The 22658-nt window shown below is 38.9% G+C and overlaps 2 protein-coding genes and 1 long non-coding RNA gene across 4 annotated transcripts; 1 reads left to right on the forward strand and 2 right to left on the reverse strand.

Annotated features, from left to right (window-relative positions):
- Positions 1–247: 247 nt before the first annotated feature.
- On the reverse strand, positions 248–6237 carry LOC143847259 (acyl carrier protein 1, chloroplastic-like). Its single transcript, XM_077356031.1, has 4 exons — positions 5962–6237; positions 844–945; positions 629–751; positions 248–546 (listed from the first exon to the last, which is right to left on the reverse strand). The coding sequence occupies exons 1-4, from the start codon at positions 6028–6030 to the stop codon at positions 415–417; spliced, it is 426 nt and encodes a 141-aa protein (XP_077212146.1). The 5' UTR covers positions 6031–6237; the 3' UTR covers positions 248–414.
- An 8338-nt stretch (positions 6238–14575) lies between these two features.
- On the forward strand, positions 14576–22334 carry LOC143847262 (mitochondrial phosphate carrier protein 3, mitochondrial-like). Its single transcript, XM_077356032.1, has 6 exons — positions 14576–15031; positions 16309–16670; positions 16753–16796; positions 21348–21562; positions 21673–21797; positions 21931–22334. The coding sequence occupies exons 1-6, from the start codon at positions 14729–14731 to the stop codon at positions 21995–21997; spliced, it is 1116 nt and encodes a 371-aa protein (XP_077212147.1). The 5' UTR covers positions 14576–14728; the 3' UTR covers positions 21998–22334.
- Positions 18367–20105, reverse strand: LOC143893069 (uncharacterized). 2 transcript variants are annotated; one of them, XR_013255707.1, is made up of 3 exons: positions 19776–20105; positions 18745–18810; positions 18367–18406 (listed from the first exon to the last, which is right to left on the reverse strand). It is a non-coding gene; the product is annotated as an uncharacterized LOC143893069 (long non-coding RNA). The 2 variants fall into 2 exon arrangements; XR_013255706.1 differs by lacking the exon at positions 18367–18406 and adding an exon at positions 18413–18615.
- Positions 22335–22658: the final 324 nt, after the last annotated feature.

A 22658-nucleotide genomic window follows, 5' to 3' on the forward strand; every position in this document is an offset into this window, starting at 1 on the left:
CCTTTGGCCTAGTAGGTCCTGCTTACCTTGTACACAGTTAAAATTCTCAGAAGAGTGTGAGGACAAGCCTTGTACACAGTTAAAATTCTCAGAACAGTGCGAGGACAAGCACGAGCAGAGCAATGTATTAGGGACTTAGGGTCAATTGTTAGGAAGGTAGGAGAAGAGCGAGTTAGTTGAGCAATGTATTAGGGACTTAGGGTCAATTACTTGACATTTGTCAAACTCACTGCACATGGACCACCAATTCAATCAATATAACAGATGCCTTGACCAAAAGAACGAACTCTCACATGCAAAAAAGTGACCTAATTCAAATATTAAAGGAATCTTCTAATTTAAATAAGAGGACAGAATCACAACTAGTCTTTACTCTCTCTCTCTCTCTCTCTCTCTCTCTCTCTCTCTCTCTCGCTAAGCTGCTTCTTTCTTCTGAACCAGCTTCTCTATCAAGTCGGCTGCTTCTTGGACAGAGGTAATGTTCTGAGAGCTTTCTTCTTCCACATTGATCCCAAATTCTTCCTCAAGCCCCATCACTATCTCCACCTGCAATTCCCATCATAACTAAACCCATGAGATTTCATTCAAATACAGAACACTGCCAATTAAAAAAAGGGAAAAATCATACCGTGTCAAGGGAATCGGCTCCAAGAGCAGAGAATTTGGATTCCGGGGTAAGGGAAGACTCGGGAGGCAATGCCAGCTGCTTTCTCACAATCTCGCATACTTTCTCCACTGTCTCTGCTTTAGCCTGCTAACCCAGTTTCCAACATTCTCTATTAAAACAAAGATTTGATTTTTAGCTTATTTCTTTTAGTTCAAATAATGTCTTTCAAGTGTTACCGCGCAGGAGATACGGAAGTGTGAGGATCTCAGAGAAGAGAAACCCTTGTTCTTCAGTGCACCCACAGAGATTAACTTTAGGCCGCATATCCCTCTGGGTACCTGTATATATTTATTCAAATCAATCAGGTATTAGCCTATCAACAAATAAAATTTGAGCCACGATCACAGTTGCATCTTTAGGAATTCTAGTACTGCTTTCTATGTTTTCTCAATCCACCAGCTTAATAAAAGAGAATCGGTAGCCATAGACAATGTATTGTTCAAGAGAATTTTGACAGCACAGAAGTAGTAGTGTCAATTAAAACTCTGACTCATCCAACTCTTGAAAGATATTCAACTTCAGTGGATTCAATCAATGGCTTGAGCGTTGAGGCAGTGCCAGAAATAGCATTAGGTATCAACCCATCACATCGAATTAAGACTTCTTAAATTCATGTGAGAAATTAAAAATAATACCAGTATCAAGTATCAACGATACACCATTGCCAGGTTCCCTTCCGTATACTAACTCTCCGGCAACCTTTTACAGAACTTTCTTACGCATACCAATACTAAAGGCCTGAAGAATCTAAAGGGTATTACAACAACTGAATAGATCACTACCTCTTGCAGGCCTTTGCAGCTTAGACAAAGGCGTGTGGCATGGCACAATGCTTCCCCAAAGGATCCAGCACATTAATAAATCTACAATACTGTAATTATATTGGAATACTATGATTTGTGGACACAGACACGAGTGTCGCGTATCGACATGGACACAGCAAACCTCCAAAATTTAGAAACGGTGACACGGCTAAAATAGAAAGGATATATATGATACAACAACAAATTTAGTTAAAGAAGAGCTAAAAAAGAGTTTACAATAAAAAAATAGTTAATAATAAAAAAGGTAAACGCAATATGCAGTAATAAAACAGAATGTCACCTTGACACGACACAAAAACGTGTCCACACACCCACATTAAGTCTAACACTTATAGCAGTACATTTAAAAGTGTCCAAAGGAGTGTCGACACGGGTGTACACGCGTGTCGTGTCGGACACGGCAGGACACGTGTGTCGGCAGTAAATTCAAAGTGTCAGCCAAACCATAGTTGGAATATTACTAAACTTACTATACAATAATAATTACGCGAAAAACATTTCAGCGAGCATCTCTTCCACCTTCTCCGTTGGAGTTTCCTAGATCTTAGTTTTTGTCAGGTTATGATGATTTTAATTCAGCCCAATGCCAATAAAGGGCATCACAGAAACAGAAGAACAGTCAAGGGGGTCTACCATAGGAGCATTCACAGGAGATTAGAAGCCAATGCACTTGCTCCCGTATTTCAGTTTAATTTTGAGTCCAATAATCAGTTTTGGACTCAACAGGGCCTTCGAAATCATGTTTCATAGCCCTTGCGCACAAAAGTCTTTTCATAAAGTACCATCCAATTATGGATCCCCACGTTATCGCCTACAGATGGTAATAGAATGCATTCTAGCTGTTTGCTGAGGAAATGATTTTCAACCCAAGGATACAGTTACCCTAGATCTTTGACAACTATAGCAACAAATGGAAAATAAATAAAGCCTATAACCTAAACTGTTATTATCCATTTTCCCCCAACCAATAGCTACTTTTTTTCTAAATTTTGTTGTGCATATATTTTTCACACACAATACAAATCCTTTACTCTCAAGCTCCCATGTTTCTGCTTCAATACTCAAAGCCTCATTTCCTCTCCAAGTAATTTCTTGTTTCCATCTCTGTTTTCTTCTTTAACTTTTCCTTTCCTCTCTCCCCTTGTCCCATGCATTGTTCTCCGATGATGTACCCTGGGTGAAAGGGACTACCATTCTCTTTCTTTCCTCAATTATTCTGATCGGGAAAAGTGGGTTGGTTAGTGTCGTCCTCCTACAAATAATGTATTTGAAGGCATAGTCTCACATAACAGAATTGAACACCAAGCAACGAGTGAAGGATTTGCATGGAGGCTCGCAGAAGAAGAGAACACGTGCCTTATTAATAGGGGTGCAACCTATGATTTAGCCGACACTTTGAATTTATTGCTAACACACGTGTCCCGCCGTGTCCGACACGACACGCGTGTCCATCCATGTTGACATTCCTTTGGACACTTTTAAATGTACTACTATAAGTGTTAGACTTAATGTAGGTGAGTGGACATGTTTTTGTGTTGTGTCAAATGTGGCATTCTGTTTTATTATTGCATATTATGTTTACCTCTTTTATAATCAATTATTCTTTGATTATAAAATCTTTTTTAGCTCTTCTTTAACTAATATTTGTTGTTGTATCATGTATATACTTTCTATTTTAGCCGTGTCCCCGTTTCTAAATTTTGGGGGTTTACCGTATCCGACACTCCGTATCCGTGTCAAAACGCGACACCCGTGTCCAAGTCCACAAATCATAGGGCGCAACAGGAAGCTGACTCCTTTTCAAAAGAAAGGAATAGCCAAACCAACCCAGCTGGCTGGTCAATCTCAATGAGAAATGTTGAAGAAGGATCATTTTCTTGGGTTATATATAATCGAGAATTTATATGATGGGTGGCCGTGAAAACACGTGAAGTCTCAAAAAGTAGGTACGGCCCACTTTTTTTTATGATCCAAACCGTTCATCCGTTTGGGCACAACGTAAATAGGTTGTGCCCCAAAAATCATTTCCATTGGATGATCCTAACCCTCCGATCTGAACTGATCTGAATATGGAGATTTCCAAAAACCATTTATGAAATCTTCTACAGATCGAAGGGTTAGGATCATCCTCTGGAAATGATTTTTGGGGCACAACCTATCTACGTTGTGCCCAAACAGATGAACGGTTTGGATCATAAAAAAAAAGTGGGTCGTACCTGTTTTCCAAGACTTCACGTGTTTTCACGGCCACCCATCATATAAATTCTCATATATAATCTATTGATAGATAAAAATAATGCAAACCTATAATTCTCGTGTGTTACTGTTCCAACAAGTAGAACAGATTCATCCCTTTGTTTCACTTCATATACTAAAATCTAGTAATTTTTGTTACTAAAAATTTCTAACAAAATTATTCTTTAAATACAAGTAAAGAAATAGTTTTTCCAATTGTTTACAGCCACTTTTAAACCCTAACTTTTTAACCCAAGCTCAAATAAAACCTCTTTTTTTAACAGTGGTAATGTTGATACTACTCTTTGCTAGTATGGGTGTGGCACAAGCAATCAAGAAACAGATGTAAAACCTTAAAATGAGGTTAGAGATGAATGTAGACAGAATTTGACTGGGAAAGATAAACAATCCGTCCATAAAGAGAAAAGGAAGCAAATCTGCAAGGAAACACTCCATGCAAGTTTCAACCATAGAAACAAATAGAAGATAAATAAATATAGTCATTCCGAATTTCAATGACTTCATGAACATCATAGGGACTCCACTTACTTTTTTTTTGTAGGTAAGCTGGGATCGAACCTGAGGTCTCAAGGTTGAGAAACCAAGCCTCAACCATTGATCCACAGGCCCAATCCCAACTCCAATTACTAAAGTAGTTCTGAAACTATATTATGCGATGAGACAATGCAGAAGAAGAAAGAATGTGAAGGAGAAAGAACAAGAACCTCCCTCCCTCTCTCTCTCTCTCTCTCTCTCTCTCTCTCTCTCTCTCTCTCTCTCAATCTTGTGGCATTTTACAAGCCAGATGTAAATAAATCTACAGAAATAATGGAGAAATAAACTCAGTCAATCTTACTCTAATCCACATTTTCAGTGACAGAAAAATCAGATCTCGAATCTCAAACCCAAAATCGGCTTCAATTTCATCGAACACTCAAAAGAAAATGTGAACAAACAGAACAGACTCAATTCTGGATTTTTTTGAGCGATTTGATTCAATTCCAACTACTACTAGTCATTGAACTTTATGGAGGTTGCAGATGAAGTAGCTAGTAAAGCTCCAATGGAGAATAAATATCGGAACTCCAATCGAGAAACTACTCTGTTAAGGACATAAAAATTAAGGAAAATAGTGTCTTTGTGAGTATAGAAGAGTGATACCAGAAAAATAGAAAATAAGATCGTATAAAACTTAGTCTAACCTTTTCAACAACAACACCTATGTAGATCCAACAGATCTAATAAAGAGAATTAACTAACCCATTCGCTAACACCTACTATCCACAATTTCAGCGAGGAAGAAACCAGATCACAAGATCTCGAACTCTCTAAATGAAGCCATTAGAAACCAGATGACAGTACCGGCTGCAAATTAAGCTCAATTCCTCAATATGGAAAAACAAATGAACCAAAAAAATCATTCATACAAAACAGGAGAGCTATCAATGCCCGAGCAGAAGAGAAAAAAACTAAAATTAACAAGTATTTGGTCACCGAATCATTTGAAATTCAACATCTAGCTAGAACTAACAAATCTACCCCCTAAATCAACTCCTCAGAAACCAGAAAACAAATCTCCACCACTACTTTAGCCCTAAATACTTCAAAAATGAAAGAAATCAAGCACACGAAGCAACAAGACCTAAATTCTATCTCCACCATTATTTAGCCGTAAATCCTTCAAAAATGCAAGAAATAGAGCAAACGAAGCAACAAGATCTAAATTCTCACATGACTACTCTGGTTTTAGGCTTAAATCCTTCAAAAACGCAAGAAATCAAGCACTCGAAGCAACAAGACCTAAATTCTATCTCCGCCACTATTTTATCCCTAAATCCTTCAAAAACTCAAGAAATCAAGCAAACGAAGCAACGAGATCTAAATTCTCACCTGACAACTCTCCTAAATTCTATCTCCACCACTATTTTAGCCCTAAATCCTTCAAAAGTGCAAGAAATAGAGCAAACGACGCAACAAGATCTAAATTCTCACCTGACTACCCTGGTTTTAGCTCTAAATCCTTCAAAAACGCAAGAAATCAAGCACTCGAAGCAACAGGACCTAAATTCTATCTCCACTACTACTTTAGCCCTAAATCCTTGAAAAATGCAAGAAATCAAACAAACGAAGCAGCGATATCTAAATTCTGACATGACTACTCTCCTAAATGTTATCTCCACCACTAATTTAGCCCTAAATCCTTCAAAAATGCAAGAAATCAAGCAAACAACTCACCTGACTACTCTGGTTCGCGTGCTTTAAGGAAGATCCGAATTTGATCGAAGTTGGAGAGACTGTTGCCATCGAACTCAAACGGAGAGAGGAGAAAGTGAGAAAAGTGAGAGAGAGCAAACAGATTCAAGAACGAGGTTATATCGGAATCAGAAATGGAAAATGCAAAAATAGTCTGAAAGATCGTGAGCCTGAAAACTGCTATTAATAGGGTTATCTGTTTCTCCTCTCTCTCCACCTAACAAATTAAATTCGTGGAAAAATCCGCAGTTGGAATCCGAGTGTGGAACATGCACTCCCAAATCGACCCGCCACGTCTTATTGGTTGTTCAGTCAGTGGGACAACTTTTTTGCCACGTGGGACGGAGATCTCAAACGTGTAAAATGAATCGGGCGGCTGTAAAATTTTCTCTAGTGTTTGGGGCTAACAGACTCTGTAGTCTACGCGTTAGCTTCGATTCAAGGAACCGAATGGACCCCCCTCATCCATAGAAAAGGAGATCCTTCGAGAAGAATGGAACCTCCTTCGAGAAGAGAAGCAGATCGAAAGCTCTGTTTCAAGATGAAAGGGAGAACAAAGCAATTTGGAAACTGATGGTTTCTAGGCAAGCTCTGGTTGGATGGAAAGCAATGCAGAAGAAACTCCTTACCAAAGATCACATATCTTTTCGAAACACCTCAGTAGATGACAGATGTGTCCTCTGCAACTCGGAAAAGGAGACCACTGATCACCTTTTTTTTCAGTTGTGGATACTCATCCTGGGTTTGAAGATCCATCTTGTGGAGATTTGGATCAAGAAGGAAAACGAAAAGAACTGGAAAGGAAATCTTCAGAGCACTGTAGCCATAAAGCTGGCGTTCTCATCGGCAATTTACAGACTTTTGAAGGAGAGAAACTATCGGATTTTCGAAAAAAAATCAAGGCACAAGAGTGAGATCCTAAAAGCAATTTGAAAGTAAATAATCTCACCCTGAATGACATTGACGATGCTTCCCGTTTCCAAATTGCAGAGCACTTCCGCTACAAATTTAATCCTGCAAAGAAGGAGATTCGGTTCTGGTCATGGGAGCCACCTGATGAAGGGGTGCTCAAGCTGAACACAGATGCGTCCTTGTCCGATTCGGGAGGGGGAATAGGAGGAATTATTCGAAACAGGGAAGGAGCGGCTGTTATCGCCTTCTCTGTTAACACTGAAAAGGAAGACATCTACGGCTTGGAGATTAAGGCTATTTGTGAAGGTGTTTGTGCAGCAAAAAGATTAGGAATCACAAATCTATGGCTTGAAGCAGACTCTGTCCTCGCAGTTAATGCGTTCAACAAAAAAAGTCTGACTCCGTGGAGGCAAATCAACATTGTCAAGAGAGGTTGGAATCAATTGCAAGATATAACCCGGAAAATCACCCATATATGGAGAGAAGCAAATGCAGCTGCCGATTTCCTTATCGAAAAGGGAGTGTCCTTGTAAAGGCACTCAGATCCCATTAGAACACATGCCTGATGGGCTGAAGATCATCTTTCATTCCGATAAAAATTGAAGAGTGTATCAGCGTTTGTAGTCTTTTTGTAGTTTTTTGGTTTGGAAATTTCCCCCTAGTTTGCTCTTTGAGCCCCATGTTCTCTCCCCATTCTATCATTGATAGTCTGGTTTTTTTAGTATATCTGGTGGGGGTCTCGCCTAACCCCAGCTTACTCATCCAACCAAAACAAAAAAAGACTCTGCCCTTGTGTTTGACAAAATAAAATAAAGGGAAATTATATTATCACAACCATGTTTTGATATTTGGACTAACTCATCTTGTTTTTTATCTTTTAAAGAGCTGTTAAAGGTCATTAAAGTTCCTAAAAAGCTCTCACAAGTAGGGGTGTCAATGGATTCAGTCAGTCCAATGGATCATCCGAATCCAAACTTAAACAAACAGGATCTAGACAAATTATCATGACCCATGGACACATTTGAGGATCCTTATCATAGGATCGGAATTTTTTTTCCCAATCGGATCCAGACAGCTAACTAAAGCCCATGGGACGGTCCTAAATCTGAATTTAGTATATTATTTTATGAAAATGCCCTTCAATTTTTATAGCTTTAAGTAATTTTTCAGGGGTATTTTAGTAAAAATAAGTAGTGCTTATTTTCAAACTATTCTTAATTGCAATATTGTCATTCATCTCTATCAAATCACAAGTCACAAGTCACAAGTCACAAGTCACACTCTTCTCTTCCTTCTATAACCATTGACCCTAAGTTCCTAACCCACTGATTCGTTTCTACGGCGAGCACTTACCCTCTCAGTAACCTTCGTCTAAGAAATTTAACCGAGTACAATGTTAGTTGGACCAATTAGAATACTCCGATGGTTGGTCCAATTTGAAATGGATCCTAACCGAGACACAGTAAGTAAGATTCGAAGAACACTTAGATTTGAATGGGTCGTGACTAAGGCATAGGTAGATCCGATCCTAAGTGGATCCATTGACAGCTCTACTCTCCTCCATGACCGAAAAAGAGGGAAGCATTGCCCCTCATAAGGAAGAGAAGAAGTAAAGGAAATAGAATATTGGATTGACGCTAGAAAATGAGGCGGAAACACTCCTTTTATAGACCGTCCCACACCACTCGAGATGCGGTTGACCACATCCACGGTGTGGATCGCAACTATTCAGATTCATGGCCCCAATTACGCCGCTTGGATCCTCTCACCGCCTCCTTTGCAATTGGCATTATCACAACGCTTCAGTTTCTCGCAAGTTCAAAGTGCTGGCTCCCACTCGCCTTAACTCCTCAACCGTTTCGAAAATGTGCACTATGACAACGCCCCTTCAATTCGGGCCCCTCTATTAACTCCGAAAACCGAAGCTATATGCATCCTCCCCCTTCAAACACTTTTTTGCCGAGGGAACCGAGGGAAGCACCACGCAGATTTCAAGGCAGCTATCACAACTTCCTCGACTTGTGCCGACTCGAGGAAATGTGTGTGTGTTGGGGGTGAAAATTGGGCTCTAATGTGATGCCTACACGTGACACCATCATCTCAGTGAAGCCACTCTCAATAGCAACAGACAGCCACGTTGGTGTACATCTTGTCACAATGCATCTCCGGTTCCGAGTGACATGGACCTCACATCCGGACCGTCCACGCTCACTCACAGATTTGAGCAGCGTCAGTAACTTAACTCTTACAAGGAGACTCATGTTGATTCATCCAATAGGGGCCACATGGACATCCAAGTAACTCCAACTAATCTCTAAGAATCCTTTACTACTAAAAGGGAAAATTCCTAAAAAATCGTCTGCTTCTTTCCTTCTATTTCCTTATGCGTCCCGCCTTAATTTCCAAAAAACTCCCGAGTATGTCATTTTTCACTACTTCTTTTTCGTCATTTCCGCTTCTCTATGCCCTTCCACAAGAGTTTAAAAAAAAAAAGACGCCAGTTGTCTCTTTTTTTGTCCGTAATTGTCATAATTTTCAATTTTATTTGTAGTATTGGCCGTAATTGTCATATTTTAGTACCCTCGTTCGGTATTTTTTTCGTAATTTTTCTTTCCTTCCATTTTCATGTAATTTTTCATTTAAAACTTAGTACCCGCGCATGATTATTATTTATTGCTATTATGTATTATTATGTATCGCTAGCCACCTTTGCACAAACCGTACTTCTTCGGAGCAAAGGATGGGCTAACAAGCAGAAAAGTACGCTCGGCGAAGCTGGCTAGCAAATCCCTATAAACAAAATCTTGATTATTATTTATTGCTAATCACCTTTGCACAAACCGTACTTCGCAGCAAAGGATGTACGAACAAGCAGAAAAGTACGCTCGGCGAAGGTGGCTAGCGAATCCCTATAAAAAAATCTTTAAAACATACATAAAAAAACCGGTTGACCAGCGGGCCGGGGTGCGGGTCCAAGCCCAATGACCCGTAAAATTTCTGCCGTCACTTTGACCCGGCCAGTTTGACCCGTTTCCCCATGATTTAGAGGGAAATGATGTGATTATGAGAGTTTTTATATATAGTGTAAGTCCTTACAGTGAGTATTGGTTTTCAAAAAGCACTGTATGGCTTACATCTTAGGATGATCCAAACCGTCCATTTGATGGGCCACAATGTAACTAGGTTGCGTGCCAAAATTCATTTCCATTGGATAATTACAACCCTCCAATCAATAAATGTTTCCTAAATATGCCGTTCCTCTATAGACTACATGGCTAGGATCGTCGCATGGAAATGTGTTTCTTGGGAACATCCTATTTACGATGTGGCCCATCAATTGCACGGTTTGGATCATCCTATGGTGTAAGTTACACAATACTTTTTTTTAATAGGGAGTGTAAGAAATATGTTTTTGGTTTGCAAACTTTGTCACAAAATTCTTGTTACAATATATATGGTGTCAGCCCATGTAGTGAACTATTTTTTAATAAGCCGGTAGGGGTCCCCACAAAACCCCAACTTACCTATCAAAAATTGGAGTGAATATTTTACCCCCTACACCATAGGATGATCCAAACCGTCCATTTGATCATTCCGAAATGATGATCGCATCCCTACAATCTATAGATAAATGACATAATTTGGAAACCCCGCAACTGTGTTGGGATCATCCTATGGAAATGATTTTTGGCATACAACCTATGGTGTAAGTCCGTACAATCAAGTATTTTTCAAAAGAATCGTACGCCTTGTATCATAGGATGATCCAAACCGTCCATTTAATGGGCCACAATATAAATTGATTGTTCCCAAAAAATAATTACATATGATAATTCCATGCCCTTCTTTTAGAAAAACTTCCTACTGTATCCTATTACCTGGGGGCATTTAAGTCATTTTGATGCTAGAAGTTTCTCGGAATGAGAAATGATTTGAGGGTACAATTGTCAATTGCATACGAAAAGTACCGACATATGGTACTTGTCTATGACAATTACGAAAAAAAACTACCAAAAAGAGGTATAGACATATGACAATGACGAAAAAACTACGTTATATGACACATTCGGGACAAGTTACAAAATATTGACGGATGCCGAGCACCTGAAGAGGAACAACAATTATAGAAACCTCTATCGATTGGAGGGCTACGATCAGCCTATGGAAATGATTTTACGGGCACAACCGATTGATATTGTGTTCCATCACATGGACGGTTGGATCAACCTATAACCCTCTATAGATCAGAGGGTTAGGATCAACCTATGAAAACTATTTTTAGGGCACAACCTATTTAGGCAGTGGCCCATCTAATGGACGGTTTGGATCATCCTATGGTATGGGGCCATACCGTACATTTTAACAAACTGAGGAGTGCGATCATCAAAATACGGTGAGTAGTGCCATTATAAAATATGGCAGTGAGGACATTAGCACTATATATAATTTGAAACCATCGATGTTCTTGGATATTCCCACGAGGGTCGGGTTCAACCCGAATTTGGGTTGGGTCGGGTTAAGATTTTTCGCAAATCGGGTTGGGTTGTCAGGCAACCCGACCCGAAACCCGAATTTGAGTTCCATCTGAAGAAGTTCTGTGTACGTGTTTTGCTTTTTCAACATTGAAATAGTCTCCACAGTCCACAATGGACGGTTTGGATAATCCTATGGTGCGGGCCATATCGTACTTTAATCAAGTGAGGACTGTGATCATCAAAAAATAGTACTGCGGATAACATTTCCCTTTCTTAATTGTTAGTCCCTGTTTGTTTTGAATTTTGACAACCGATTGTGAGTTAAAAACTTATTTTTGGTGACTCACTATTGGTTCCCAAAATCCAAAACAACCCGCCTTGAGTTGAGGTGGTCAACAATTGGTACCATATCAAATTGGGTCAACCCGACCCAACCCAGCCTGAATTAGAAATTGGGTTGGGTCGGGTTGAGGAAATTGCAAATCGGGTTGGGTCGGGTTGAACCAAGCTGGGTTGGACATCGGGTTGGGTTGGAAAAATGGGTTCCTCGTGTTGGCCTCAACCCGACCCGAGTTACACCCCTAACAATGACGAAAAAGCTACTTTTCCTTATTCACTATGTGAGGGTCAAATTACGGAAAGTTTGATATTACGAATGCAGAACACCTGTAAAAATATTGACGAATTCCGGGCGCCTTAAGAGGAACAAAAATTGTGGAAACCTCTATAGATTGGAGGGCTAGGATCAGCCTATGGAAATGATTTTACGGGCACAACCTATTTATGTTCTGTTCCATCACATGGACGGTTTGGATCAACCAATGATGTGGTCTGTACAATTCTTTGTCGGCCCGTGCATTGCACGGGGCCCTTGCCTTCAATGCTGCAATGTCCCTACCATTTCACTAAGTCAGATTTGTCTACGGTACTTTCGCCATTTCACTGCTGCAATTTCTCTGTCATTTGCCATGTTATTTGTGGGAATTTTTATTTCTGTATATTTTTTTATCTCTCAGTCGGAAATCCTGATCAGGTGCCTATGGTTTTCAAAAGAAAATCCATATAGACTGTATAATATCTATTCTGACTTGATTTACATTTTATTTTTATCAATCTTAGTAGGTAAAATTGTTACTAAGAGCCCAGTCTCTCCGATGGATCAAAAGCTTCGGGAAGAGTTGTGCGTGTTCTACTGATGTTTTGAAATAGGGTTTGGAGATTTTTATCATGCTTTTTGTTCTTTGGTTATTAGAAACCGCTAGATAGCGAGATCTTGTTCGGTGGTGGAAGCTGGCAATTGGAGAATTGCATGTTGATAGGTTGCTGAAATGATAGAATTAGGTTCTGCTGGAACTATCATTATGATTTGATTTTTTATAGATTCGAAACTTGATGCAGATTTGCTTAGGTTTGTGATATGTATATGATACGTTTACAGTCTTATCTCTCTGCCTCTCAAACACTCTCTCCTCCTTGCAAAAAGATATCCCCTTTCTTTCAAGAAGAATGCTGAATTGAAGGGAGCCTCTCGAAAAACTCAGTTTCAGGCAAACATTCGATCCATGTCACCCCACAACATTTATTTCTTCCTCCAATAAATCAGAAAAGTTTATTTGTTCTTTCAAAGAAATTTTTTCCCAGTTTCTTCTACTAATTGATCATGTTGCCATTTCTTTAATTATTCTAATATAAAATTTCTTCTGAAATTAACAATAATTACATAGTAATATTGAACAATATTTTTAAAAAGTTATACTAATTTATTAATAAATATTGAAATAAACAAATTGTAAAATACCTTAGTGTTTTACTAGTCATAATAAAGGGAATGACTAAATGGAGTCCTCCTAGCATCCCAAGCTTTGGCCCAACTTTCACCCCTACTACTCCCATCAATCAAGGATATTTAGAATGAAGAGTCAAAATGATGAAAGTGGGCCCCTTCATGCCACCATTTATCATGTGATCATATGGTAGGAAAGATAATAAAGTTACAAACTGACTAATTGAGATTCTAGATCCAAGTAAGGAAGGAGAAACTTCCCAAAGTCTAAGTTCAAAGAAAGAATAAAAAGGAGTTGATGGTCAATACCTTCTAATGAAATAGGAAAGATGGTCAACCATGGCATCCATCCAAAGGGAAATTGCGACTGACTCAGACGGTTAAGTCGCGCTAAAACATCATCAAGCTAAGATTCACATCACGAGTGACGATGCCTTAAATGCCAACCACATTTAATAAGTCAAAAATACCCTCGAAGTTTAGAGATGAATAATGCCATTATAAAGGACAGTTTTGGACAATTCACATCACGGTAACAGCATTAGTACAATTTTACAAACGGGGTTGGTTTGAAAATTGAGAGATCCCGTGTTTGGAAGTGTTCTTCCTGTAACCCTGGAGTAAGGGTATTATAGTCATTTCACATACGTAAAAGGTTTTTATCAAATTATTGTTCCCTTATTACCCTCTTCTAGAGGTCTAATAAAAATACTGTAGTGGGAAGACTTTTGAGGGTGTTCGTGGCAGGTTCTATGTGGTGGAAGAGCCCACGCTAATAGGAGGGAAGACTAGAGATGATTAAAGCAGCCGTCGTGGAATATACACATTCTTCTCTCTTTTAATTGCCACTGGCTTACCTGATAATTACAAAAAAGCCTACTTTGTGGTTTTTCCTCCTCTACACGAGCATGTTGATCAGGACCGTTAATTTCACGGGTTATAGCCTGGACCTTTAATTTTTTTATATCTCCAAAATCATTGCAATTGAATGGCTGAGTTTCATCCGATGAGAAATTCTATGATGAAGGGCCGTACAAACACTTGCTCATCTCGATAACTGAATACGAGAGAGATTGTGAGCATTGCCCGATCTATAGTTGGGCATTGCAGATGAATGGTTTAGATCATCATGGCCTTACCTATACATGTCAATTTAAAATTATAGCAGCTCACAATTTTCTCTGGCACATAATTTTTTCGCCCCTCTCTAGGATTATGCGCCCCACTTTTAACGTGAATGGTAGGCAGACTTTAAGCTTTTTGACGTCAAATTACGGGCGCATAATCCTACAGGGGGGCGAAAACATCATTGCCTCTTTCTCTCTTTTTTTTTGGGTCCCTAATCCTAAATGCAGAGCCATATTCGTAATTTCATGAAAAACGAAGGGCATTTCCTTCCCTTCACCCTATAACTAACGCCAACGAGGCTCCAAAGCGCGCGGAATCACGATTTCTACGAGTCAGACAGGCAGATAACGGGCGAAAACCATTGGTTTTCTTGCCCGAAACCTCGCAACCAGCAAGAAAATAGCGCAAAGAGAACACACGAACCCTAATTTCCCTCCTTTTCTTCTTCCAAATGGGATTCTCTGAAAATTCTCACCAGTCTCTCATTCCTAACTTCCTCTACTCCACCTCCTCCACCAAAACCCTAGATCTCGAGAAATTTCTCAACAGATACCCTAACTCCTTCTCTTCCTCTCCTAGATCTCCTTCTAATGGAGCTTCGAAGAATTTTGTCATCCCAGCTCCGAGCGAGCCTGGGAGGATCGAGATGTACTCTCCGACTTTTTACGCCGCTTGCACTGTCGGAGGGATCTTGAGCTGTGGTCTCACTCATACAGCCGTTACTCCTCTTGATGTCGTCAAGTGCAATATGCAGGTACTTTTTTTTTTTTTTGTGGCTTTTTAGGGTTTTAGTTTTGGATCAGGGCTTGTAATAACTGCTGGATGTGTTGATTTGTTTTGTTTCTTGTGTTTCTGCTTGCTTTTTATGATTTCAGTTGGATTTGGATTTGTTTCTTGCGTTTTGTACGTAAATGGCCTTTTATTTGGTTTTCTAGGGTTTTAGTTTCGGTTTAGGGCTTCTAATGACTGCTGGATGTGTTAATTTCTATGTTTGTTGTGTTTCTGCTTGCTTCTGATGATTTCCGTTGGATTTGGATTTGTTTCTTGCGTTTTGTGGTTATATGGCAGTTGATTAGGGTTTCATTTGTTGCTGTATTGTACTTTATGTCGTTTTAGTTTCAGTTTAGGGCTTCTAATGACTGATGGACGTGTTGATTTGTTTGTTTCTTGTCTTTCTGCTTGCTTTCTATGATTTCCGTTGGTTTTGGATTTGTTTCTTGCGTTTTGTGCTTATATGGCCGTTGATTAGGGTTTCATTTGTTGCCGATCTCTCTCGTTTCTCTTCTATGTCGTGATTTAAGGGTTCTAGAAGTTTGAGATCTTGAGTTGTTTTATTTATTTTAGTCTTTTTTTCTTTTCTATTTAGCTTGTTCGCTTTTTTTATGACTCTTTTATTGATTTGCGTGCAGTCTGTAGATATGAGATCAATGATTAGGATGTTGATCTTTAAGAACTATTGATGTTCGTTAGCTTTATTTAGAGATTTTTTATGAGTTTTTGTTGATTTGCAGATATGAGATAACGGTGTGTTTATCTATTTAGAAAGTATCTGAGATCGTTATTTTGATTTTTTTTATCTGAGTTTTTTACCTGTCTGTTAGACTGTTAAAACGATTCATTTTTTTTGGTGGGTTGTTGAAACGATTCATGGTATCTGCAATTTAATTTTTGATCTTGATTGATTTTTTTTTATTATTATTTTTAAATTCGTTGGTTGTTAGACTTAGACTTATCATAACAATAGTTTATTGGTGTTCATCTTCTTTAGTTTCAGATCTTGATCCTTCTCCGTTGTTCCCTGTCAGGTTGATTTTATTTTTTGTTCCTTTCATGCCCACTTCTCTTTGCTTCAAATATCTGATCAGATGTTTTGAGTTTGATATTATGCCGAACCAGTTATTTCTTCAAATTAGACCAATCGACATTCGTATTTTAGTTGATGTTTCTCTATGTTTCGGAGAAGGCTTTTTTTTTCTCTTTGTTTTTCCTTGAAGAATCTAATTAATTTCCTTTTTTCATGCTATTGTACAGATTGACCCTGCGAAGTACAAAAGCACCTCCACCGGTTTTGGTGTGTTGTTTAAGGAACAGGGACTCAGAGGGTTCTTCAGGGGTTGGGCTCCGACTCTGATCGGTTACAGTGCTCAGGGCGCCTGCAAGTATGGATTCTATGAGTTCTTCAAGCATTATTACTCTGACATTGCTGGCCCTGAGTTCGCTACCAAATACAAGACCTTGATCTACCTTGCAGGGTCTGCATCTGCTGAGATAATTGCTGATGTTGCCCTTTGCCCCATGGAAGCAGTGAAGGTCCGCATCCAAACTCAGCCTGGATTTGCCAGGGGATTGTCTGATGGGCTACCTAAGTTGGTTAAATCTGAAGGTGCAATGGGGTACGGGCTTCTTCTTAATTGCTTATGTTTTGGTTTTGTATACTCTAAATTATTGCTGTCTCACGAAAGATAAATTTTTCAGGTTGTATAAGGGGCTTGTTCCTCTTTGGGGGCGCCAGATTCCATGTAAGCAGCACCCTTTAATTTGCTTGTTTTATGTTACATTTTTTCTTCTGTTGCTTCTATCCACCTGTTGCTTGGGAAGGTAATTTATCTGCTAGTATTCATTTATGGGATTGCACTATTTCAATAATATTCATGGAAGTCAGATTCCATTAAATCTGTTAAATGCTTGGTTTATTGCTTTGAAGTTTGAATTATAACTAAAATTCCTTCTTGGAAATTAGAGGGGAGAGTGTACCGCATATACCAAAAATACTAATTGTACCCTGCTTGGTTGTTTCAATTATTTCTCTTTAGTGGCTCTGTTCTTATTTTGCAGCTAATCGATTTGTATTATTTTTTGCATTACCTAGTCCAATATCTCATTTGAATTGGTTAGTGTTTTCTGAATCAAGCCAACCGGTGGTTTCATTATGTTAACTCGTGCAGCTATTCTCTTTGTTTTTGTTAGTCATTTGGCATTCCTTTGTTTTTTTCCCTTCGGCTCTGTTCACTTGTTTTCCCGGGAAAGGAAAGGAAAATGTTTCCCGGGAATCTGACGTGGCATTAGGAAAAGAAATCTAGGGAATCTGTGCAGGAAAAAGTTTCCCTGGACTGTTTCTGGACTGTTCACTTGCGCAGGAAAAGGTTTCCAGGGTTTTTGTACTAGTTTCCCAGGGAAACGAAATCCGTGTGCTATTGGTCGGAAATGAAATCCCTAAGGCTCTGTTCACTTGTTTTCCCCGGAAAGGAAAGGAAAATGTTTCCAGGGAATCTGACGTGGCAAAAAGGAAAAGGAATCCAGGGAAACTGTGAAGGAAAAGGTTTCCTGCGCGTGTTCACGTGGCCAGGAAATCCTCGGAAAGGTGCAGGAAAAGGTTTCCTTCACTCGTTCACTTGCCAATTACACGGTGGTGGGAAACATAAACATAAAAACCCATTTTAATCCTACCTAGTGGTTAGAGATTCGATCCCAGCTTACCTACCAAAAAAAATGTAGTATAAATGATTAAATGAACCCAAGGCTAATAGCTTAAGCTTTTGGAGCAATTGTTCGTTATTTTTTTATCTAAATGTGGAGTAACTGTTTGTTACACAACATTTATGTATTCAATCATCGAAAGAGTGGGGAGAAAGCTACTCACCCTCGAAGAAGAAGAGTTACCTACTCTTATCAAGGCAATCCTAAGTAATCTCCCTAAATACTACACCATTCCTATCTTGATGAATTTTTAAAATTGAGCAGCTTAAAGTAATCACCTAAAGGAGGCATTAGCAACCGACAGTTAAAGGAGGCATTAGCAGCTTAAAGTAATCTTGTTGACTTGATCATGACAGTCTGGCCAATTGTCATATACGCCTACCTGTCTTCCCTTGAATACCACATAAAATTTTATTTTTGCCATTACCCTGCAAGCAAAGAAAATAACATCCAAGTACTAATAAAACTTGTTAGATAACCAATAACAAACCAAACATAAAATAAATTTCTCATTATAACCACAAATAGTAGGTACCAACATAGCGAAAATAAAACCCCACATACCCACCAACATAAGTGTAATAGTCAACCCACCATAAACATAACCATAACCATCCTCCTATTTGTTGCTTCTTGCGGCATGATGGTAGCCCTACAACAGAAATTTTTCATTTCATTAACTCCCACAATCTCCTTTCAGACAAAACACCCAAGCTCCCAACCACAAAACACCCAATCTCCCAACCACCCATAATCACCCATTCAAACATGGACCACATCGAAAGCAATCCCAACCAAGAAACATAAGAAGCCCCAAACAGATGAAATATGTGAGAGATGTTATATTCAAAAAAAGACAGTCTGCCAAAAAAAAAAGATGAAATATGTGAGAGATGTTATATTCAATAACGAAGAAGCAAGGGAGAAATTAATCTCCCATTACGTCGAAGCCTAACAAAAACATATAGCATGTGAAGCAAGGGAGCTTACATCTTTTACTCTGTAGCAAATGTGACTGAAGCGTGCACGGGTGAGATCGACGAAAAACCTCTGCTTCTGACCAAAAAAACAAAGCCAAAAGTATCAGAGATCGGTCATAACCCAAATACATTTTCACATTTACATCTCCTTCGAACTCCATAACAAGTGAAAATCCAACAGTTTAAATGTATTGGGTTTCATCAGATTCCAGTTGTGATGAAACCCAGTTCATCATTCGAACCCACATTTAGAACAAAATGCTCAAAATCTGTAGAAAAACACATCATATATGAACATAAAAAAACAAAAACAGGGGTTTTTGTCCCAACACAAAATAATGAGATAGATGAACAAAATCAGAAAGAGGGGTTTTGTTTATTGTGAAAAATGAACCCACATTAACAACAGAATAATGAGAACATGAACCCACATTTAGAACAGAATACTCAAAATCTGTACAAAAACAGTAATGAGAAAGATGAAGAAAGCAGTCCTTGCCCAAGGAAAAAATCACACAAATCCTTCACCCCTTTCGACCAAAAAATGGGAAAAAATAAGAGAAAGCTATGTCTGAAACTTGCATTAGCCATGAAAACTAACAAAAAAAAAAAGGTTCTTTCGTTTGCACCTCAAATCCCTCAAACCCACCTCAACCCAAAAGACCATCCCTCGGACCACGGCAAATAAAATTTTCGCCGGAGGGGGGTTTCGCTGGTAGCACGACAGAGGAGAAGGAGAGAGAGGAGAGGTTTAGAGAGGGGGGTTTGCAAACACAAAAAAAGAAAAAACAGAGGAGAAGGAGAAGGAGAACAAGAGAGAGGAGAGGTTGAGAAAGGGGGTTTGCAAAAAGAAAAAAAAAACAAAGGAGAAGGAGAAGGAGAAGGAGAGAGAGGAGAGGTTGAGAGGGGGGTTTGTAAAAATTAAAAAAAACAGAGGAGAAGGAGAGGGAGAACGAGAGAGAGGAGAGGTTGAGAGAGGGGGTTTGCAAAAAGAAAAAGAAAAACAGAGGAGAAGGAGAAAAAGCCGAGAGGAGGGAGTACCTTTTATGGGATGGGGTGTTCGTCGGAGGGGGTTTTTCGCCGGGAGCACGACGGAGACGGCGAAGGAGAGAAACGGCGAAGAAGACGAGCTTTTTGGCAGACAAAAACGTAGAAGCTCTCGTCTCTCCTTTTTCTGCTTTCCCTGGAAAACAAATCCGATATATTATGTCGGAAAAAGAATCCCGATGGAGAGGGAAAAACCCCATTTCCACCTAATATTTTGATTTATTTAATCAATTCCACATCTGATATTATCTTTTCCCTGGAAAGCAAGTGAACACCAGAATTCTGTCTTGTCAAGGAAAAAAGAGGCAGTTTTCCAGGGATTTGCTTTCCAGGGAACGCAAGTGAACAGAGCCTAAAGGGGGGGGGGGAATGGGCTCTTCCATGTCATGTTTTGACTTATTGCAGAAATTCCACATTTGTAATTCTATTTTCACTGGAAAGCAAGTGAACACCAGAATTCTGTCTTGTCAAGGTCCTGTCAAGGAAAACAGAGGCTGTTTTCCAGGGATTTGCTTTCCAGGGAACGCAAGTGAACAGAGCCTTCGTTTTAGTCCGTTTTCCTTGTGCTCATAGTTCTTTGGATTCTTGCTATGACTTTTAAATTTCTTGCTAGCATTGAGCAAATCATCTATATGCTTGGTTCTACTCCAATTTGATTTGGAATGGAGTTTCCCTCCAATGAGTTCAATGTGTCTCCTTTATTTTTATGACTTCACTGCATGCCTGATTACCTGTTGATGTACATAAATTCAGTATGTATTTCATTTCTATTTCAACCATGTAATGAACCTTCAGATTTATGCATTATCTCATCTACCTATAAGCTTCAAATTCTCATTGCGTTTCTTTCCTCATTTTACGTACTGCACATAGTTCTTCTTGAAATCTGATAATGATACTCAAAATTTTATGTGTGCATATAGCAAATCACCCCCTCTGCTTGAGTCTTCTCCAATCTGGTTCTGAATGGAGTTGCATTCCAATGAAGTGGCTTACATTACTTGTATTCCTTTTGGTTTCGAGTTTATATATCTTGTTGAGAAGCGGAAATAAACTCTGCCTTCTGGATGATGAAAATTTGTGTAGAGTAGATAAACTTATCTACGCTATTAGCTCACTATTCTACACTTTTCCGCATAGAAAAATGAGCTCATCCCATTGATATGGAGTTTTTAGATACCACGTCGATAATCTTAAAGCCAATAATATTTTTAGATAGTAAGTAATCTTTTATGTGATTGTAAAATGCCTGGACAAGTGGTTTGCGTTCTTAAGTATAAGTTTATGATGATACTAAACATCCGTCTGGTGCACCAGTCATGATTTTAAACAAAGTTAGTGCGAATATTCTTTATTTATCAAAAGACAGCTAGACGATAAATAATACACTTTGAGTTTAAATTCATGATATAACTGAACAATGATAATCATATTGGGGCAACTGGAACTAGGGACTTTCACAAATCATGATTTTGTTTCTCCTCCAGTTCTTTTGCATTGTTTGGCTTAGGAATTTATCTTATTCTGAGTTGCATGTCTGATTAAAAAAAAAAATGGACGCTGCAGATACCATGATGAAGTTTGCTTCTTTTGAGACAATTGTGGAAATGTTATACAAGTATGCCATTCCCACACCAAAGGAGCAGTGCAGCAAAACACTCCAGCTGGGTGTAAGCTTTGGTGGTGGCTATATTGCTGGGATCTTCTGTGCTATTGTCTCTCACCCTGCAGACAATCTTGTATCTTTCCTCAACAACGCCAAGGGTGCAACTGTTGGTGATGTGAGTCTTTTCAACTTGCTCCTCATTCATGGCCTGTTCTTTCTCTTCACTTTCTCATCTAGATTTGTCCTTGTGATTCTGTTTCTGATATGATCACCTTTTGTACTCAGGCCGTGAAGAATCTTGGATTATTGGGTCTCTTCACCCGTGGACTTCCTCTTCGCATTATCATGATCGGTACTTTGACTGGAACACAATGGGCAATCTACGATGGATTCAAAGTCTTTGTTGGGCTGTAAGTTCCTTCATATTTGACCACTCTTTTCTCTCTCCTTATTGAATTGAAATCCTCCATGAGAAAAAAGAAGAAAACACTCATGCTCCTCTGTTCTAATGTTTTAACTGTGTTTTAAACTTGCAATGCTCAGACCAACCACTGGTGGGGTCGCTCCGGCTGCTGCGCATGCTCCTGAACTTGCAAAGCTCACAAACTGATCAACTTTGGCTGATCAGTTGCTGTACGACCAATCTGAAGGGTCTTCCAGAGAACTTTAATAATCAAAATTGTTGCCATCCATTTTGCTCTATGCCAAGTGGGACTTTATATTTTGCTCCTATTTTTTCCTGATATTTGGAAGGGTGGTTTTGGATTCATCCTTCATCACGTAAAGCTTTTTAGAATAATAGTAAATAGAAAAGAACCAAAATAAAGGGGCAGATGGGAGTAGGATCTGTCCATTTTGATTCTATTGTTAGTTTTCATGTGTCCTATGGGCTTGTTCTTTGTAAAAAATCTTTTTCTTTCTATATTATTCCATTTTCATTTGTTCAAGTTCTGCGTAAAAAAAATCTTCAAAGGTGATTGTTGTGATGTGGTGTGTATTAAAATAGCGTTTTTGACAGAATTTATGTTTCAGTTGTTTTATGAGTTATTCTAGATGATTGTTGTGATGCATAGCAAATTTGTTGAAGTCATTCAGGCTACCTTCATTTCTACTTTTGTTCTCTGATCAAGCTTCTTGGCACACTATATTTACTGAAAATATACGGTGTTCTAGAGATTGCTGTGTGCGTAATGGGATCTTGAAGAAAAATCAAAGCAAAAGGAAATATTTAGATCAAAACCCAAGTTCAAGAAGAGACAATATTTTCTTTT

This window comes from Tasmannia lanceolata, unplaced genomic scaffold (assembly GCF_043159265.1).
Source record: "Tasmannia lanceolata isolate RefF3 unplaced genomic scaffold, GAP_Taslan_0.1 ptg000015l, whole genome shotgun sequence".
Taxonomy (NCBI): domain Eukaryota; kingdom Viridiplantae; phylum Streptophyta; class Magnoliopsida; order Canellales; family Winteraceae; genus Tasmannia; species Tasmannia lanceolata.